We start from the raw sequence: 20,199 nt of genomic DNA, 5'->3' as shown, positions 1-20,199 counted from the left end.
GGGGTGCACTCGCAGCCAGTGGGAGCACAAATCCTGTGGCTGCCTCCAGTGGCAGGACCTATATCCTTTTGGATCAGGAACCGTGACGGGAAGGGAGCTCTGGGGCTGAATCCCTGCTCTCAGCCTGCAACACGCGGCCCCAATCCCAGGGGTGGAGGGTTAACGTGGGAGGGTTCGGCAGGAGCACCGGCAGGATGCCAAGCCCAGATTAATCAGTTGAAGACGTCACTTTCCATTATGGGAAAGGCTCCCAAATAGCCCTGAAGCTTTTGGTCCTGGAGATTAGCCGCTGGCGTGCTCGGCTCCCGGCAAAGGGCAGGGATCCGTCGGCACAGTGGTGCCCAGGGCGATGAACGGGGCTGGGAGCTGCTCTGAGGGGCATCGCCTGGGTGGCTGAGGATGACCATGTGGGAGCGGTTCAGGAGAGCTTTGCTGAACTCACTGTCCACGACCCTCCTGCACATCTGGAAGTGGGTAGCAGCTTTCTGGCGTAAAAATGGCCTCTTGACCCTATCGATGCTGTCGGTTGCCACCGGGTGCCTCCTGGGGTTCCTGCTGCGGGCGCTGGAGCTGACGGAGCTGGTAAGCCTGGCTGGGTTTGGGACGGGAGCAAGGGGGATGGAGCAGGGCAGCTGGGGCAACCAGCCCTGGTGCCAGCAAGACATCACCATCCAGGGACCCAGATGGGCACAGCCTCAAAAGCAAAGGCTCCTGCCCAAGGAAACCACCCCTCAAGGCAGGTTTCTCCCCATGGCTTTCTTTTTTTCTTTTTTGACCAAAAAGCTGCCAACAAATGCCAAAGCTGCAGGACAAATCCTGCCTCCCTCCACTGGGAGTGGGGGGCTCCGGGACAGACCCTGTGGGGCTGCAGGAGACTCCAGGTCGATGAGGGTGGGAAAGAGGGTAATGGATGCTCGTCTCCTGGGTGAGCGGTAACAGGTTCCCCCCAACACAAACAGCAGCACTGGGGTCCGAGGGATGAGCTCCTCCTGTTACTCTACCCAGAGGCTGCACAGATGCTCAACCAAAGCACGTTTCCACTCTCTGGAGAAGGCCCAGCAAATAAATATGGGGCTGGTGGTGAGCCTGGGGGGCTTCCAGGGGTCACCTTCCTCTGAGCACCCTTGGAGACAAAAGCATGGAGGAAAATGCACCTAAAAGATGCGTTTGCGCAGCGCTTTCTAGGAGCATTGTGCTGTTAAATGTCACCGTGCTGAAATCCCCGCGGCTTTAATGACGTTGGGCATCTTGGCTATGGCTCAGCCCTGATCTTTGGCCGGGCTGGCTGAGGCTGGGACGGGGGATGCTGCTTCGGGGAGAGCTTGGCTGATGCTGGAACATCCCCGTGTCACCCACAAGGATTTAGCAAAGTCTTGTCACTTCAATTACGCCCTTCAGCATCACTACCCGCAGCGGGGATGATCTTGTTACTTAATTGAAGCTGTGTGTAATCTCCCTGCATCCTGGCGCATGTGCCTGTGAGAGCTCGGCAGCCGCCCACACCGGGCTTGGGGCTGGTAGAGCCCCCAGACTCCTGCCCCTCGTCCAGCCATGCACCGAGTTCGTCCACCCTCAGCCACAGTCCTGTCCTGCCCTGTTGCTGCAGCCCTGCATGTGGTCCCTGGCAGCCACTTCTCCCCATTAGAGACTTTCGTCCCAAAATCCGTGCCACAGATGAGGGGCTGGGGAAGTACCCGATCCCTGCTTTCCTCCCTGTGATGGGAAAGTGTCACAAAGCTGAGAAACCCGCTGACAAATAAGATGCTGTTCAAATCTGCTATTACTCCTTGCACCCAGGTGGACCCATTGTAGCTTCACTCTACAGGAGCTCCCTGGGGAAATCAGCCACGTTTAGGCCACACGGATGGGTTAGTGCAGGGACAGCAGTGTAGAGCATTTATTTTAATAGTTTGCCTTGGGATCCCTCAAAGCCCAGTGGTGTTAATTACTTTGGAGTAATGAAAAGCACCTGCTTGGCTTGGGGCCAACTCAGATCCATCCCTGACACCTCTACAGCAGCACAGGGAAAGACTGGGGGCCGGGAGGGAGGGGAGGTGGACGGATGGAGTGATGGAGGGATGGATGGAGGTGTGGAAGGAACTCAGCAGCTGGAAGGATGGTGGATGGAAAGACGGACGAGTGACGGTGGAGGGAGGGAGGGATGCTGGCTGCTGGTCTCACAGACTCCTCACCCTTCCCTTGGCCATGGCTGTGGGATCCAGGCTTTGGGGGTCCCTCTCCAGGCAGCCCTTCCCCATGCCCATGTGAGGAGTGCGAGGGTGGACGGATGCCGCGGGGTGGAAACCTCCCTCGGTGCACCGTGAGGCTGCACCACAGATGGGCCACACACCCGGGCTCTCCCCGAGCTCGCCTTTGCCATTTGCAGCCACAAGGTATTGCCACCTTTTGGCACCAGGCTGCACCCGACAGCTTCAGGGCCCTTTTGCACATGCAGTCGAGCTTCTGCTCCCCAATTACAAGTGCAATGACATTCAGGAGGAGCCAGTGGTGGAGCCGTGGGGACTGTTCCCTAGGTGATGGATCCAAGGGTGTTTTTAGGAGAGGACCAGCCCCACATGCCCCTCACAGCCAGGTTTCCCACATGGCCAATATTTCCCATTCCTGACCCAGCTCCCAGTGTCTCTGAGTGCCGCAAGGAATGGCTGCCAGCTTGGAACCAAACTCAGAGCTGGGTCCGGTTGGGAAAAAGGCAAATGTATCAGGTTTGAGCCCTCAGCCCATGATCAGTGTCCATTTCTCAGCTCCCACCTGACACAATGGCTCTGCTCTATGTGCAGGAGAAGCAGTACTTTTCCTTTCCTGGAGAGCTCCTCATGAGGATGTTGAAGATGCTGATCCTGCCCTTGATCACCTCTAGGTAAGACAGCACCTTCTGCTTCTAAAGTACCATCTCTCCATCACATTGAGGAGATCTCCCCATGATCTCCCATTCAGGAGATCACCCCAAAACTGCCTGGGGTGAGAATAACCCCAGTCCCAAGCAGCCAGCAACCAAGCAGCAACCCCTAGCTTGGTATCCATCAAACCCCATGATTTCCCAGCAATGGGCTGGGGCAAATACTCACCTGGATTTGGTAGACACCTGCACCCTGGTCAGACACCTGCACTGGCTGGGGTGTTTCCTTTCTTTTTGGGCCCCACCAGCTGGCAATGCTGGGACAATCCATGGGCGGTTGATGATGGGCAGCTCTTTAAACTCAAAGCAGATTTCCTTATTTAGAGGGTTTTGAGAAAGTTCAGGTAGAAACCACAAGTATCCCTCAATGTTGCATCTGTTTACCAATCCCACTTTTATCAGCCCGTCCAGATCTAGAAATAAGAAACAGAGTTGATTGATAGAGTCACACTCAAGTCTAAGCAAGGTCTTGAAAAGCTTACATGGATTTACATATTTTAGACAATTGCCAGCACATGCTCATTAGAAATACCCAAACAACAATTAGGTCTTCATTCCTTTGAGGATGTGTCACTTGTCTATTGTTTGTCAGAGTTTGCTTGCTGTGCCATTTGCCTTTGGTTTATTTTGGGGAGCAGTGTGGTCTCTATCCTGGCCACACTTGGCATTTTCAGTATCAGCCCTTGCAGAGCTGCTTTCTTTTCCCCTCTGGTATTTCACACTCCCTTCCCAGATGCGCTGCCTGGGTTTTCCTTCACTCTTGGGGTGCTCTCAGCCCTCCTTGCAGCTCAGTGATGCTGGTTTGTCCCCGTCGACTGCTCTGCCTGCAGGCGCAGGATCTGTGCAGGGCTCCCAGGATTTTTCTTGCATGTTGAGTTGAACCAGGCTTTTTTCTTATTTAATTACTGAATTATGCTAAAGTGGCATCTTCCCTCTATGCATCGTCCCAGAGGGGACCAGGCATGCTCTGGGAATGGATTTGTCGAGGTTGAGCCTCAGCTCTGGAGATCCCCAAGCCTCACGCTGGAAAGCGTCACCCATCTCCGTGTTGCTTTTGTGGCCCCTCTTGAGCTTCCCAGGATCTCTCTCCTCCCGGACACGTGGCTGCTGGAGGGGATCTGTGGGCTGGCCACCACCTCAACCACCCATCCCTTGTGTGTCCCCAAGCATGGCATTAACCCTTGCAGCCTCTGTCTCCATCACGTTCCACCTGGGGGTCATCGGGCAACTGTCAAACACTGCCGGCAGGCTTAGCCAGGGCTCTGCAGGGCTGGAGCAGTGAAAAACAGTGGCCAGGAGCTTGGTGTAGGTCTGCATGTACATGCGGCACGCTGCAGCCCCCAAACACTCCCATTTGTCCCCAGTGCCGGCACTGCCACCGGCCAGCTCTCCCTGCTGGTGCAGCCTGTAATACCCTCTCTATTTTTAGTCCAGTTTTGTTTAAAAGTAGCTTATGGGCTACTTCTTAGGAAAGCTTACACATACTCTCTCCTTGGGGGAGTGGGGTCCGTCCCCACCAGGATTTTATAAACCTTGCTAATACCTTTCTTTGCTGTTCATAGTGACATGCAGCAGCAGCACAGGATGTCAGAGATTTAAGAGAACAGCATCACAAAAAAAAAAGAGCAGTGTTAGTTATTCACCATCAAAATACACTACGAATATTTACTTCTTATCCCCTGGAGAAAACAGAAAACACGGCCAGACCTTGAAAAGGTACTCAGAAAGGTGTCTCCTGCCCTTTGCAGCTCAGCCTGGGTTGCCAGAAGCCCGTCCTGGGCATGAGATCCTGTGGGCACAGGCAAACCAATATGCAAGTGCTTGGTGATGCCCTCAAGCATTGGTTAAAAAAAAAATAATCTATGGAAGCTTCTCTCACCTTGGAGATTTTGCCCATCAGATGCATCTTGTGCAGTTTTGGGAGCAGACACTGACCACAATCTTTTCTTCTGTAGCCTCATGTCCGGGCTGGCCACGATGGAGTCCAAGGCCTGCGGGAAGATGGGGATGATCACCATCACCTACTACCTTTGGACAACCTTCATGGCAGTGACTGTTGGGATCATCCTCGTGGTCAGCATCCACCCTGGCGCAGCTGCCCAGAAGGATGACTACTCTGTGGGGAAAGTGGTGCTCAGCTCCGCTGATGCGTTACTGGATTTAATCAGGTACGTCACAGGATTTCAGGAGGAGCCAAGTTTATGATGGCGTTTCACAGACAAGGTCTTCCCACAGGGCACTGAGTTCCCGGGAGGTATTGAGACCTCAAGAGGAACAGGAGTACCGTTGGCCACGCTGACCAGGCACTGGTACCTCCCAGCCCGGCGACATGGAGTTCATTTCTCCCCACACACATCCCTCTGGCCACTCTGTCACTCCCATTGCTCTCCTCCCAGAGCCACCAGCAAAGAGGGCTGCGGCAGCAGAGAACAGGCAGAATTAAATTCCCTGCAAAGCTCAGCGGTTCTCCCTTTGCAGCCTCAGCCATAACATGCCAAACCCTGCAGCTCCTTGGGCTTTGCAAGGTAAAAATGAGGAGGAATTGGCCCAAGGCTGGATTAAAACAGTGGATGAGGGTTAACTGTGGAGGGGGGGTGCAGGACAGACCCAGGGAGAATCTCCATGTCCAGAGGTGTTCAATTGACTGGACAAGGCTCTGAGCATCCTGCTCCAGCTTTGCAGGTGGTCCTGCTCTGAGCAGGGGGTTGGAGACGGCAGATGTCCATCCCAACCTCCGCCTTTCTGTGAGTCCAGTTTACACGTGATTCAGAGTCCTGCTCCTCGTTCACCTTCCAGCCTGTCTTTGCCCTCAGCTTGCAAAGAGGACATCAAGCTGCTGTTGGCTGTAATGGTCCCCTTGGCCTCGCGCCCACCAGAGGCGCTTCCCAGGTTGTTCCCTGCATCCTCGCAACGCACTTTAACCCCTGCGCAATTGCTCTCTTACAGAAACATGTTTCCTTCTAACCTGATCGAAGCTTCATTCCAGCAGGTGAGTTCACCAAGCTCCACCACCACAGGTGGCTGGGATGGTGCTGGGCTCCAGAGGAGGCTGCTGTCCCTGTCTGGGGGCTCTTCCCCACCCACAGGCTGGACACAAGCCCCTTCCCTTCCCTCTGCCTCCATCCCCACCCTGCCCGCTCCCCGGCTGCTTTCTGCTCACCCCAGGGCAGGCACCCAAAGCGGGGAGGGTGCTGGTGTGGGCACGGACTCTCAGGGACACCCCTGCCTGCCCTCTGCCTGGGAGGGCTCCTGTACAACAGCAGCACAACGTCTCTTCCCTCGGACCCCGCTCTTGTGCAGGGGCTTCCCAGTCCCTGGGGATCGGGGAGCAGAGGCGGAGGGGCGGGCAGGCAGCAGGCACGGGGAAGGAAAGCTTGAAGGAAAGGTTGGGGTGGACAAAGGGGAGAGACTGAAAAGGGGCCATGTGGGGTGGAGAGGAGAAGGGAAAATGAGCAAATTCACGGCCTTGGGAAAGCGTCTGTAAAGCCCCCAGAAGGAGAGGGATGGGGGGTGAAGGGGCCTCTCCATGGGGACCACAACGCTACCGGGTGCTGCACCGGGATCCTGAAGGGACCTGACTCACAAATGCCATGTGTCTGTCCAGAGAAGTGCGGTCCTGCTCGAGGATGGCTGTGTTGAGGTCTGCAGGGAACAACCACAGTTGCCCTTGCCTGTTTCTTGCTTCTCTTCTTTTCACCAGCTTTGTACTGCCTGAAAAACAAACTTTAAACCTCCAGGACCACCTGGCCCAGTGCCAGCTTTCTGTGTTCAGAGCAGGATGGAGTCCATTGCCAACAGGACACTAACCTCACTGCTTTGCTTTTGTTCCAGTATCGAACTGTTCTTGTCCCAGTGGTGAAGTCTCCCGGCTTTCCAAAGATCCCAGGAAAATCTCTCAGTTTTATTTACTTTGCACCTGATGATGAAAACCCTGAAATTCATCGGCCTGTGTTCCTCGAGCTGACGCCGTCACCTGAGATGACCTACAGGACTCTGCCCGGGACTAGCAATGAGATGAACGTCTTGGGAATCGTCATCTTCTCAGCAACGATAGGTACCTGCTCAGTAGAGAACGGGGCACCGTGCTGCGCCCCAGCCCAGCTTGCAGGGCTGTTCAGAGGCGGTTGCAAGCCAGGGGGGTAACTGCTGTGGCCACTGGGCTGTAAACCGAGGTGGGGATGCTCAGAGGGATGAGGTTATTTTAGCTCTAACTGCTCAAGTCCCTGGGGAACCAGGCACAGCACGGAGCTTGTACCAACACCTTGGTCAGTACTATCTGTAACGGAGCTCGAAAAAGGCATTAGGCACCAAGAAGGCTGTTTTCTCCCCACATTTTCTGTATGAGCCTTCACAGCCCAAACACAGGTCCTGAGGGGTTTTCAAATTGTCACATAAGCTGGAGGGTCCTTTTTATGAAGTCTGCTGAAGTGAGTTGTAACTTTTGCAGAGGCTACCTGGGACACGGCTCGTTACAAACAGCCCAAACCCTTCATGCTGGCAGTGTTCAAACTCCCTGACCAGGCAGCAGGTGAAAGTTGGGTCAGACTTAGTGCCTGTCACAAATGTATGGAAATTTGTAACAGGACTTTCTGAAGAAGGTAAGAAAGCTTCCTGCGTTGAATAGTTTGCAATCCCGCACGGACAAGGTGCTTGGCAGCAATTTCAGGAAGGAAGAAGGAGCAGAGGTTGGATGGAGAGAACATGCAAGGGTTAGGGAATAATAAGGTTTAAAGGGGAGAAAGTCAAGGGAAGGAGCAACTTGGAGCTGACTCAAAGCATAAGGTAGAAAGACACGGGGTGCAAGGCCGAGTGAGAAAGGGAGGAATCGGGAGGGAAAAAGAGTAGGAGGCGATGAGATGAGCATGGGGGAGGATTACGTGTAGATTAAGAGGTGAGGGCAAGGAGCTTGACCTTAGTGTATAAGGAACCAAAAAGCCAATTAGAGGATTTGAGGAGTGGGAGCAGCGTAGCCAGCAATGCACTGGAGCACACCAGACTGCCGTCAGAGCCGGGGGGGAGCAGCCAGTTTTAAAGGCTACAATACAAGGAGTGCACGGAGGAGATGGCCGCGGTGAGACCAGGCAGAGACAGACCCACTTAGAGATCCTCACGGACAAAAGAGATGTCTATGGTCCTGTCTCAGTGACCAACACCATCTGCAGACCACGGGCGCTCAGGGACCTGCTTGCAGGACATATGCCCTCCTCCAGCCCAAACAAGTGAGGAGAAGCTGCTTTTCTCTTCTGAGATTACCACCTCCCCACACCCTGCCAGCGTGGGAGTGAGGATCAGCACCGAGTTAGGAGGCAGCGGGACATCACCGGAGCCAGCCCCAGCCACCCAGCTGCACTCCCTGGGTTTTGCACGGGATGGATTAGAGCTCCATGAAGCCGCAGACTGGCAGAGCATGACCTGCACCGGGGACAGGTAGCCTGGAAAAGGGCATTCTTACATCTGTGGGAAGCTTTACCTGCGAGGAGAGGTTGAATTAACGGGGTTTGCCTGGCAGAAAACAGGAGAGGGACAGGGAAGGCCAGGCAACACAGCTTTGCTGTGGATGGTAACCCCACACAGCTGCCACAGGTCCAGTGATCCCTTCACCGACACCAAGCATCTCCAGCCCTTTCTGTTGCCTCTGAAATCCGTAAAAGGGCAGAGATTTAAAGTTACTTGAAATCAGCTGTCCATTTGCTAGGGTGATCTTTTCCAAATCAGCTGTCCATAGGACCTGAAGAGGAATGGATTTCTTTCAAACCAGCTGTTATAGCCACCAAATACTGGATGAAAATATCAACAGAGCTGAGATTTAAGTACGCCAAGCTTTGTCTCATTTCTGAAAGTCCTGGCAAAGGTGACATGATCTCATGTCTCTTCTGAGCAAGCCAAGAGATCCAACTACGTGCCAAGGGTCTCTAGGAGTCCTCAGCCCTGAAGACTGAAGAGGGATGCGAGGGACAAGACAAGATCTGATTATATTCTTCTTTTCCAAGCTAAAGAAGACACTTGTACAGTGCTTCAGAAGTAATTTTTGCTAATGGGACCACACAGAAAGGACATGCACCGGGCTGTAAACTAGACGGGCAAATACTCAAAGACTCATTTTTCTTTTGCTCAATGGGTACCTGGGAAACCTCCTCGCCAGTGAAAGCAATGGGATTTAGCACTGGCCAATTTTGTGCTGGCAGACCAAAAAGCACCATAACCCCTCTAACCATTCATGTATTTCTGCTCTAGTATTCTTTCAACAGAAAATTAGACTGGAATTAGGTTAATACAACAACATCAAAAGAAAAAACAGAATTAATACTGGAGGCTTAATTCCTGTATCTAAGCAACTCAGTTGGATCCTTCCTGACATATTATTGTACAGCTGCATGTGTCTTCACCACCATGGTACAGCCTGTGAGCCACCGACAAAGCCACCTGCATGAAATAGCTGGTCAGCAGCCAGCACAGCCCGTCCCACAAGGGAACCGAGAACCACCAGCACCCGTGGGGAGCGGGAAAATCTGAGCACTTCCAAAGAAGCTCATTCGAGTGGCAGATGTGGCATGTGGCTTTTTTCACTCCAGAGCAAGAGCACGGATGCAACATGTCATCACATCCTCAGCTATATATAACCCCACTGAGCTTTGTCCTTTCAAAAAAATAAATTTTTGTTTCTGGAGCTACATTATTCTTGTATTACCAAATAGCAAAAAGACAGCTTATCCACCTTGAGAAGTGGCTCTTCCAGTATTGAGCAGCAGTAAAGAGTTTATCAGTTATCTGTGCAAGGAATAATCTGTATCCTGGATTTGTGTTTGGTGTGGTTTTTTTGAGAAAAGGCTAGATGCTTGTGTTTACTTGGAGCAGAGAATTACCATGACCCATAAGACATGAGGAAATCTGTATTAAGTCTGACTTGCTATGAGTTTTCCCAGTGAAACCCATTCTGTGACCACCAGAGCCTCAAGACTCTCAGCATGACACATGCTGCTCCCGTGGTACTATTAATATAAACCAATGTGCTTGGTTGCAGGACTTCTCCTGGGGAAAATGGGCGAGCGAGGAACACCACTGGTTAATGTGTGCCAATGTCTGAATGAAGCAGTTATGAAAATTGTCTCGATGGCAGTTTGGTAAATCTGTTTTTGATTGAATCAGTTATTTTCTTACTTGCTATCTAATGATAATGCGTCTACAAATATCTATTGTGAGCATTGGATTTATTTTCATATGACTGTACCACATGGTACCAAATACTGTAATGACTGTCATGTAGTGCTTCAATGATTGCTGCGCCCTCATAAATAATTTTTTTATGCTTATTCTTTGCAGGTACTTCCCCTTTGGCATTGTATTTCTCATCGCTGGAAAGATCCTCGAGATGGGAGATCCATCAGTTATAGGACAGAAACTGGGACTATATGCCATTACAGTAGTGTCAGGGCTAGTCATCCATGGACTCATTCTCTTACCTCTGCTTTTTATGCTCATCACCAAGAAAAACCCCTTTGCTTTCATTCAGGGGATACTGCAAGCCTTGCTGATTGCCTTAGCTACATCATCCAGGTATGAAAACATGGCTGAAATATGCTGATACAGCTGAGAAGGTATCTGGTTTAGTCAAGGGAGTCGTGGCTGTGTGCATGGCCCAGCAAGGTGTGGGAGAACAGGTATAATTCAGACAAAGAAAAATTATGCTCCAGCACTATTTCAAATGAGATCGCTTCTCATTTTAGTAGTTAGTGGGATGGCTGGCACTGCCCTGGTCCGCAGTGGGAAAAGCCTCAATGCATCTTCAGACCCAGCCAGCTTGCATTTCTCTGCCGCTCTCCCTCTTCTGGGGTTTTCCCAGAGCAAAGCAGCAATGTTTGTGGGTGTGTGTGTGCGTGTGCTTTTAATTGCTGCAGTCAGTTTTCTTTCAAAGAATTCAAAATAGGACTGTTGTAGGTACTTTATAGAACAGGGTGAGATTATGATCCTGGGTTTTAACTGAAAACATCAAAAGCTCTTCTGAACGCTTTACTGAAAATCTTAAATCAATGCCTGTGTATCCCAAGCTCCTCCAAAGAAAAGTGTTGTCTACTTTGGTTAAGATTTTATAATTTTAGATTATTTTTATCTATTTTATTTTCATTGGAAAACATTCTTTATAACAATGAAGAAGCTTTACATCAGAAACCAGCATCCTTTCTGGAAGACATGCAAATGAAAATATTTTCTTAGAAAATATTTGACTAGGCAAAGGATTTTTCTGGCCTCCCTAATGTTGCTTCCTCACATAATCCCAATAAACCCAGCACCCACTGCTGCAGGTCTCTGTTGCTATTCTTAACTGCTTGATCTGCTCCTGAATTTGGGTCTCCATCAGGCTTTCTCCTTCCTCTCTGCTCGACAGCCAGCTGAGCAAGCTGGGAGAGCTGTTACGGAGAGGGCGGTGGGAGCACTCTGCTCCTTGTCCCAGCCACGCGGGACAAGCTACGTGCAGCAGCCAGCTCCTTTCAGAAAAGCAGTCCCTGCCTCCAAGAGCCCATCGCAATCCCATCGACTTCTTTTTTGTGTTCGTTTCCCTTCTTCCACTCCGTCTTCTTCCTCCACGTCCTTATCCCGACTCCTGCGTGACAGCTCACGTCTTCGTGCTAGACGGAAACAAGAGAAAAATGTCAGGGGGGTGCAAGAGCCGAGGCAGCGGCTCCTCGTGCGAGCAGCACATGGGAGATGAACGAGGAACAGCGGGGTCCGGCTGGACCCCGGCACGGCCGGTGCTGGCAGATGCTGCCCCATTACCAGTGTTCAAGGTGCTGCCGGATTAATGTGGGGATCAGGGATGTACTACAAAGCTGTAACCATCACACATAGCTGTTCACAGAGAGCAGTTTACCTTGCAGCCAGCGGCTGACTGACTACTTGGCTCATTACATATATTCCCCGGGTAATGCAAGCTGAAGAAACTTCCATTGCTATAGCAGTTTGTATGATATCGCTGCTGCATTTGCCCTCAGGAGGACTTGTATTTCTATACCATTATGTCGATTCCTATTTATAAAGCTCAATGCAGAGAATTACTGATGATTTCTTGTTCTGCAGCTCAGCAACCTTGCCCATCACCCTAAAGTGTCTCCTGGAAAACAACGGAATAGACAGACGTGTGGCACGATTCGTCCTCCCTGTCGGTGCCACCATCAACATGGATGGCACGGCACTGTACGAGGCAGTTGCTGCTATCTTTATTGCCCAGGTCAATGAATATGATTTGGATTTGGGACAAATTATAACGATAAGGTAAATGTTTCTTTGCAGCTGCTGAATTATTTCTCTCTATTCATATTTATAGACATTATAACAATCTCTCTCACTTTTCCTGTTTGGCAGAGATCTTGCTACTGCACAGAGTGAACTTTGCTGGAAAGCTGAGGAATAGGGAAAGGCGCAGCATGTACCAGCCCCCTGCGCTGTGCACCAGGGAAAGCTCAGGCTCTGCACCCACAGAATTTACTGCAAAATCAGAGACTTTGCCTGTAGGTAAAAGCCAGACTGTGAACTGACAGCACGGCTAGAGCAGGTCAATACCTGCAGCAATGAATTATCTTAGCATAGAAGGGTTTGTGCAGGTGTAATTTACTCCCCTTCAGGAATGGAATATCCTCATTTTATAAGCAGGGAAATAAAGCACCTATCTAGATAAAAATAAGTAAGTACAGCTGCAAATATTTAGCAATTTTATGCAGGGACTACCTACACTGGAACGCAGAGGAGTGTTGTGCGAGCACAAAGCCAAGAGTACCTGCTGCAAGCCCTCAGCCATGATGTGCACAGGCAGGGATTCAGGAGAGCATTAGGGAGCAGAAAGGTGGAAGAAGCCAGATCCGATCCAATCCTTCCACACAGGACTAACTTACTTTGCCATACGCTTGCTTTTTTTTAAAACAAACAAACAAAAACCCCACGTGCAATAATTGCACAGCCGCCTTCTCGTTGCAGCATAACAGCAACAGCAGCAAGCATAGGGGCGGCCGGGATCCCCCAGTCCGGACTCGTTACGATGGTCATCGTGTTAACTTCTGTTGGGCTGCCGACCGACGATATCACACTCATCATCGCAGTCGACTGGGCTCTGTAAGTATTTTCCAGATGCAATGTTATGGGTGGGTGCTACGTCCCAATTCGTGGTGACGGATTGAAGCAGCTCTCATGGAGGCAAATAGACATTAACAGATCACAGAACAAGGCCAGGAGCCAAGTGTGAGATTCTTCATTTTCCAATTATTTTCTTGAAATAGCCCATGATAACTATAGGCAAACGGTCTCCTAAAGGAGTGTTTGACTTGCAGTATTTCTGTTCTGAGGTGCCCATCACTGCCTGGTACCTCATTAAGGTAAGTGGAAGAAGTGGTGATGATATTCAGCCGCTCTCTCAAGTAGGGTTCCCAGTTTGAAATACCAGCTTGTCCCAATTTTTTATCTAAATTCCAACCTGATTGTACAACACATCTTTGTTGGCGGTCTCATATAAGTAACAAAATCCATCTTTCTGAAACATATGTACGTTTATACTTTTAAGAGATCAAAGGGATGCTACTTTCCGCCATACCAAGAGGTGGAAAAGGAGGAAAATGGGTGCATAGTCTTGTCTTCATGAAGCATTACTGTGTAAGGCTGCTAGTTAATGTATTCCCTAGAAATACCTCAAGTCCTAGTCTTCTGTGAACAAAGGAGGATGGGCAGCAGAAGAGTCAAAGCGAAGTGGTGGATGGTACGGTATTTGTTTTGGTGGAATATTCTCCCTGGAAGAGGAACAAGGTTGGTAAGGCAGGGTGAAAGGTATCTGGCTTCATACAAGGAGAAATTAAAATTAGCCAGAAAGACGCTAACAACAACAAGAGAGCAACAAAAGGGGTGGAAATGTGCAATTGTTTAGGAAAAAAGCATAATCTCCAGGAAAAAAAATAATCAGTCAGCAAAACCAATAATAAACCATAAGCCATGGGTAATAATTTACATATGTGCTCATCCAGTTTGCTGTTTCTATTTCTGAAACGTGCATTTTCACAAGTAGAAAAGAGAGAGAAATAGATGTCACGTCAAAACAGTAACAAGGTAAAGTACGAGTTGGTTGCACACCAAATTATAGCAGAAAATTAGATTGTCAGCTCTTGAACAGATGCAGCAAAAACCCCTCTCACATTTAATAAGCAACTTCTCTCAAACCCACGTGTTATCAGAACTGATGCTTGATTACGTTTGTCACAGACAAGCCGAAGTCAAACACACCCAGTTTGTGAAATGTGCCATTTTAAAGTACTAACATAAAAATGAAGCAAATTGGCTAGGTGAAAACACGTACAGAGAAGACGCTGACTTCTACATAATTGACACGTGGGTTGCCGATTTGTACTTCACAGCCACCCTGGACAGAGAGGAAACAGCATCAAGTATCTTGGCTGCTTCTCTCTTTCTTCCGCATAAAAGGAAATTTAACTTTTCAGGTGCAACTTGTAAAATCAGAAGCCAACACGAGTTTAATCTTTCAGCATTGCAGGGTACCCAGCACCACCATGTGCTGGCACTTCCTACTGATGTCAGAGGTGCTTGGATAAACAAGAGAGGTGCTGTGGCTGGAAAAACAAAATTTCTTCCCTGAGAGGCATCTCAAGGAGTTTTATGACACGCTGAGGCAGCTCAGCCCCACACTGAGCAAAAAACGCTGATGATGCCTGAGTTTGGGAAGGAGCACAGGCAGGTCTATGCATTAAAAAGAGAAGCACGACCAGACAAAAGAAGCCCCGTCACCTTCATGGTACCGGGCTCACACAGACATCTCATGGATCGTTTTCTCTCTGTATTTGCAAGAGCAATATTGCGCTTGTCTCAACTTGCCATTAGCAAAACCAGTGGTAGAGACATTAGGGATGGGGGGGTTGACACGTTTTAAAGCCATAGAAGACCCCAGGCACATTGGCTGTGGCCACCAACTGCATCCTCACAGCTCTCTCTCATCTAGGGATCGATTTCGAACTATGACCAACGTCCTTGGTGATGCTCTGGCTGCTGGCATCGTAGCACATGTTTGCGAGAAAGACTTTGCCCCAAAGCCCCCCAAGGTAAGTATAGCTCGTCTGGGAGAGCAGGGGAACGCAGGAATCGCAAGGACTATGCACAGACACAATATATGTGCTTGTTTAAGAAGTTAAAATTGTATTTTTTCTTTTTGCAGCAAGATCCAGTAAGCAACACGGACAAGTTTCCTTCTGTAGAGACCTCACATCTACATCCCAAAGATAATGTGATTGAAATGATTGAAGAAACTTTGCTCGATCAGACAGGAGTTCATTATAACATCTGTCAGGTGTAGATCACAGCATTCCCACTCCCAGGAAAGGGATCTTGGTGCTAAACACTAACATTGTGAATGTCGTACGTGGATGCTCCGCAAGAAAAAGGCCTTACTTGGCATGGAAAGTGGAAAAATCCTCTCTGTCCTTTGAAGACTGTGGGACTCGCCAGAAAGCACCCAAACAGCACGGCTCTGCAACTCCTCCTCGCAACTGAGGATGCAGCTCTGAGCCTGCTGCCCTGACTGTCTGAAGCAGCTGGGAAGTGAAGGTTTTATGCCTCACATCATTTCAAGCCCAGTTCTTTTCAAAGGTTAGGGAAGTGGTGAGCAGGTATTAAAAAACTGGAACTGGACTAGATGAGAAAGCAGTAGAGATGGGACAAAAATCTGACACCGTAGGTCAGCAGCCCTTATCTGCTGGCCAGGCTGCACTCTGTAAGGTTTCCTTTTCTTTATTATAGAGATTATTTTTTTTAAATCAGTGCTTTTTTTTATTACTACCTTCTCATCTAAAAACTAAGATTAAGTGAATTTTGTCTACAGCTCAAAATCCAAGTTTGACATAACTGGATTTTCCAGCCATTACACAAAGCTGGTTGAAGTGTTTCACTCCGCCTGGACAGCGAGATTCATTTTAGCTGCAGGGATGGAAGGACCAGCTGTACACGTTTTTACCAGCCGCTTTATTACAGGGAAACTAATTGACCAGGCCCAATTGCAACCACATTGATTTTCCCAGCTAAGGATCTGTCCCAAAGTTCAAATTCCAATTACAGCCTTAAAATCCAGGCTTCCCAGGGCAGCCTTCTCCACAAAAGCCTTTTATACCAATGATTCATGTTGCTGAATTAATTTCTCTCCCAAAATGCGACCTCATCCCCCTTCTCCTTCTTGCTTTGTCTTTACTGCCACAGCATTAAGTGCCTGAAGTGTCCATGTCCCTCGCTGGCTGCCCAAGGGGAGTCCAGCCAACCAGCACCAAAGGAATCCCGCTTTTCACATATATTCCCCTCTCATTAATGAGCTCTGGACATTACAACACAGAATCTTAATCCTGCAATAAAAGACAGGAGTCAATGTCCCCGACAGAGGTTTCTTAGGTCAGCGGTGGGGATACAGGACGAGTCTCCCAGCAATTACTCACACCACAGGGCTCTGCCTTCTGCAGAGCGGCCAGATATTCTCCCCTGCCTCCAAAGGCTGCAGTCCTACTAGTAACGACTTAAAAGAGTGCATCTTCAAGTTCACTGCAACTGGAAGAACAAACTATTACTGACAAAATTGAGTATTATATCTCAGGAATAAATCTAGAGCTGGCGAAGTAAACACAACTCCATGCAGCTCGTGTCAGGAGTTGCACGTACTGTGGTTTATCAAGTGTTGGTAACCTCTCCCAGTCTGGTGAGATCCATTTTAGCAGAGAAGGTTTGATTTGTGAAGTCAGCAGCAATGATGTTGTTCTATTAAGATTTTTTAAAAAAGGTGTCATGTCACAGACACGTACCTTATGACAAATACAGTAAGAGAGCTTTAACCACCCAGCACTCTCAAAACTGAGCTGTAATCACTTTGCCCCTCTAACAGGATAAAACAAGGAAAAAAAATTCAAACGCTTCTGAAAGTCTGTTTGAGGTCTGGTAAAAAGTGAAACCATCATTATTGATGTGAAAATGCCAAAGGCAGCAAGGACAATCCATCATCTTCAGTGCTGCAAACAGGCACAGAAGAGGCAGCTTAGTACCTTCTAACATGAAAAAGAAATTGTGGAAAAGTTAAAGCAGCAGATTTACTGAATGCCAGAGTTAAGTGGCTAGTAAGGCATCCACTGTCTCAGCTGATGTCCTCGGAATGGTACCATCCCAACCCCACTTGTATTTTCAATAACCTGCTGCCAGGGGGAACATTTACACCAGCTTGTATCTGCTGCTCAGCCTTGATTTGCCAAAACTGAAAGCAGGCAGACACCCATCTAACCCCAAAATGTCAGCACAAATTTATGTACACAGAGTAATGAAAACTTATCAGTGGTTGAGGGACAAGAGATTTCCAGAAGAGATTTCTAGAAGAGAAGAAAGTAGCACAGAGTCCAGACAAAGTCACTGGACATCGTCTGAAGGAGTTTTATTCCATCCTGGCTAGACTCAGGAGCACCAGGACTGGAGGGAGGCAAAGTAACATGTGCTCCACACCAGGCAAATCAAGGCATCTTGCTCAGCAAATTGAAAACTACCTATTCAACCTCAAAAAAGGTCAAATGTGATTAAATCCTACTGACTGATACACTTCATAGTATTTTAGACTATTTTCCCAGATACCTGTGAGAAAAAAAGGCACCTCTCTCCATTGTAGTGATGAAAACATAAATCCGTTTCTGTTGTATTTTCGTGCAATTGGAGACATACAGGCAGTTTAAGGTGCACATACTAAACAGACACTGAAACCTGGTGTACAGAAAGAACACAAGCTCCAAACCTAAACTTCTTCCTTGGAAATCCTCCTTTTCCTTACAAATATAAAAATCTCAGCTGACATTGTGATACAGATGTTCCCCAGAATATGGCTTGTGCGTGTAATATCATAATAAGGTTGGAGAGCAACTGGGGGAAGCAACTTGGTTGTTATACAAGTATTATTTCCACTGAGAGGAAGAAAAAAAAAAATCACAGAAAGCTACTTTGGGAAACTAAAATCCTTGTGAAAGACATTTACAAGTACTGTGGTTATTAAGCAAAAGGAAAAGTAGAAGCAGCCCCTGGCTTTATGGTACCTCCCAAATACTTGCAGAAAACCCACCTATTTAGCCATATGAGCTTTGATTAGGGAATAACATTCCCCCAATGGTTTTGGTGAATTTGAGGATATGATTCACCATAAACACTAAGCTTGAACGAATTTAAATCAAACTGACCCTTCAGCTCTAGTGTAAGCTTTACACAAGAGACACCAGCTTGTTTGTACAGTTCATGATTAAAGTTGCCTTGACAGTAAAGAACAGGTTCCTTTCTGTGCTATTAGATGTTTTCCAGAGCATGAATTATTTTTACCTATCAGAGTTTATAAAAGTGATGAGTTTTGACCAGGGACTTTCACTTTTATATTATTTTTACATCTTTTTAGGATTTATAAATAGAGGGACCATAGTAGCAGTGTAGCATGGTTAACATTTGAAATTATGGTCAGTAGAGAGCGCTGCTACCTTTCTTTCTTCTAGATCATATGTACCTTGTTTTCCTGAAACTGAAAAGAACAAAATAACTCAATGTTGTAGCATGTGGCAAAATAAAATCAAAACAATAGATGTGAAAAACAGCCCAAACCTCCCATTTTTTCATTTAAAATACTATCAGTTTCAAAATTACTCCGTGCAAATTTTCTAGAATAACTTTTCGAAAATTCCATTCCACAAGTTTTCAAAGTCTTTATTTAAATCTATTAAAACACCAGGTTTCTCTGTAAAATCAGATTTCCAAAGCAGCTCTAAGCGATACACAACTTGACTGCCTCATTTTTTTTCTTTTTTATTTAAATTAGCAGCACATAACCTATACTAAATGCTCCTTCAAGGAGTAAATGCCTCCCTAGTGAATGTGCTGGGAGTTGCCTGTCTTTGCCTCTTTCCTTCTGATTCACTGTACGTCTTTATTTCCTTAAGGAATTTCTCATTTTGTCTGATGTGATACTAAAACTTTCTAGAAAATCTGAATACATAATTTCAGTCGTTACTGCAGGCAGGTGCTCCTCACCCCATCAGTTGCCCACTCCCCCCATGTAATTCAGCAGATCCTACTGGAGATGTAGCTGTACAAGACCAAAGTAAAACATGGCACGGCAACGCCTGTGTTCATCGTTATCATTTGCAAACTGTTTCACAACAAAAGGTTGTATCTACTTTATTAATTCTTTATGTAGTGTTCCAATGCATCTGCAACTTTGTTGGGCACCCAGGATTTATGTTCAGATACACCAGGACCACCACGCAGAGCAAAGCAGCCGCCCAGCAGAGTGTCAGTCCTCTGCTAAGCACAGAACAGAGTGCAGAGATGCCTTAGGGACTTGTTAGCTTGGATCTCGACAAGCCTGGGCAATTCTGCACCGTGTTGCATCTCACTGTATTTGACATTCTCCATTTGCAAACTTCCTGGGTAAGATGCTCCAAAATCCATGGCAGGAGTCAGCTAGTCCTGTGCAAGTGCAGATGTCCTGGTGCCTAAGTGTGCAACGTACACTTACCTTTGTTTTTACACGTCTCATTTAAACCACACAAAAGAAGTCCCCTGTAGTCAACAGTGAGAGACAGGCACCTTTATGAGCAGTGAATCTCGTATATTTTAGGAGCAGATGAATCGTCTTCTGATGGGCTTGGACTGGGTGCTAAGATTTTTAATTGCTTGAGTCAGCAGGATGAATCCCACTCTAAATTACATGTCTGAGCAGAGATATTTATTTCCAGAATGCTGAGCCTTCAAATGCTGGAAGACCAGATTTTGGCTTTGATTTTGAGACACGGACTACTCAAACCATAGCTCGACACAGACAGGAAAGAACGACAGGGTTGAAACATTATACCCAACCCCAAACTTGCTGCTTCACTTACCTGGCCATCTCACCTCAAGAGATCTTCTACTCACTGTCCTTCCTTCAGCAGAACCACAACAAAATGGATATTTGGCCATTTTCCTCCTCCTTTGCCTTTCAATATTCCTGAAGTCTTCAATCATCTGCAAAGCATTACCTTAAACCACTGTCTGGTGCTAAGGTATTAATAACAGCAGCATCATGACCTTCAGAATACTGTCTTGTCTTTAGGCATCTTAACTCAATTTTGCTGTCTTTTTGTCTGCCCTCTGAATGTCAAATCCCAAATAGTTACTTGCTTTGACAGGCTGCAATTGTTGGGAGACAGAAAGAACAAATGGTCTTTGCACTTACAGCCTGGCAGACATCTGCTGCTAATTTCACAGCT

General features: G+C 47.9%; 1 protein-coding gene across 2 annotated transcripts; it reads left to right on the top strand.

Moving 5' to 3' along the window:
* The first annotated feature begins 330 nt into the window (after nucleotides 1-330).
* On the top strand, nucleotides 331-15,424 carry LOC142035778 (excitatory amino acid transporter 5-like). Of its 2 annotated transcripts, none has more exons than XM_075038273.1 (11): nucleotides 331-582; nucleotides 2,799-2,878; nucleotides 4,873-5,085; nucleotides 5,864-5,906; nucleotides 6,749-6,971; nucleotides 9,939-10,038; nucleotides 10,238-10,471; nucleotides 11,990-12,184; nucleotides 12,884-13,018; nucleotides 14,904-15,003; nucleotides 15,117-15,424. In XM_075038273.1, exons 1-11 carry the CDS (start codon nucleotides 400-402, stop codon nucleotides 15,252-15,254), a joined length of 1,644 nt encoding a protein of 547 aa, XP_074894374.1. In that variant the 5' UTR covers nucleotides 331-399; the 3' UTR covers nucleotides 15,255-15,424. The 2 variants fall into 2 exon arrangements, with proteins under 2 accessions (XP_074894374.1, XP_074894375.1); XM_075038274.1 differs by having other exon boundaries at nucleotides 14,904-15,016; nucleotides 15,121-15,424.
* Nucleotides 15,425-20,199: the final 4,775 nt, after the last annotated feature.

This window comes from Buteo buteo, chromosome 10 (genome assembly GCF_964188355.1).
Source record: "Buteo buteo chromosome 10, bButBut1.hap1.1, whole genome shotgun sequence".
NCBI classification, from domain to species: domain Eukaryota; kingdom Metazoa; phylum Chordata; class Aves; order Accipitriformes; family Accipitridae; genus Buteo; species Buteo buteo.
The sequence above is the reverse complement of the archived record's forward strand: the minus strand, read 5'-3'. Positions and strand labels throughout refer to the sequence as shown.

Excerpts from the sequence above, each read along its gene's own strand:
- LOC142035778 (XM_075038274.1), top strand. The coding sequence starts at position 400 with ATGACCATGTGGGAGCGGTTCAGGAGAGCTTTGCTGAACTCACTGTCC. Across the intron at positions 10,039-10,237 it reads ATTGTCTCGATGGCAGTTTG|GTACTTCCCCTTTGGCATTG; the intron begins GTAAATCTGTTT and ends TATTCTTTGCAG. Across the intron at positions 13,019-14,903 it reads ATCGCAGTCGACTGGGCTCT|GGATCGATTTCGAACTATGA; the intron begins GTAAGTATTTTC and ends TCTCTCATCTAG.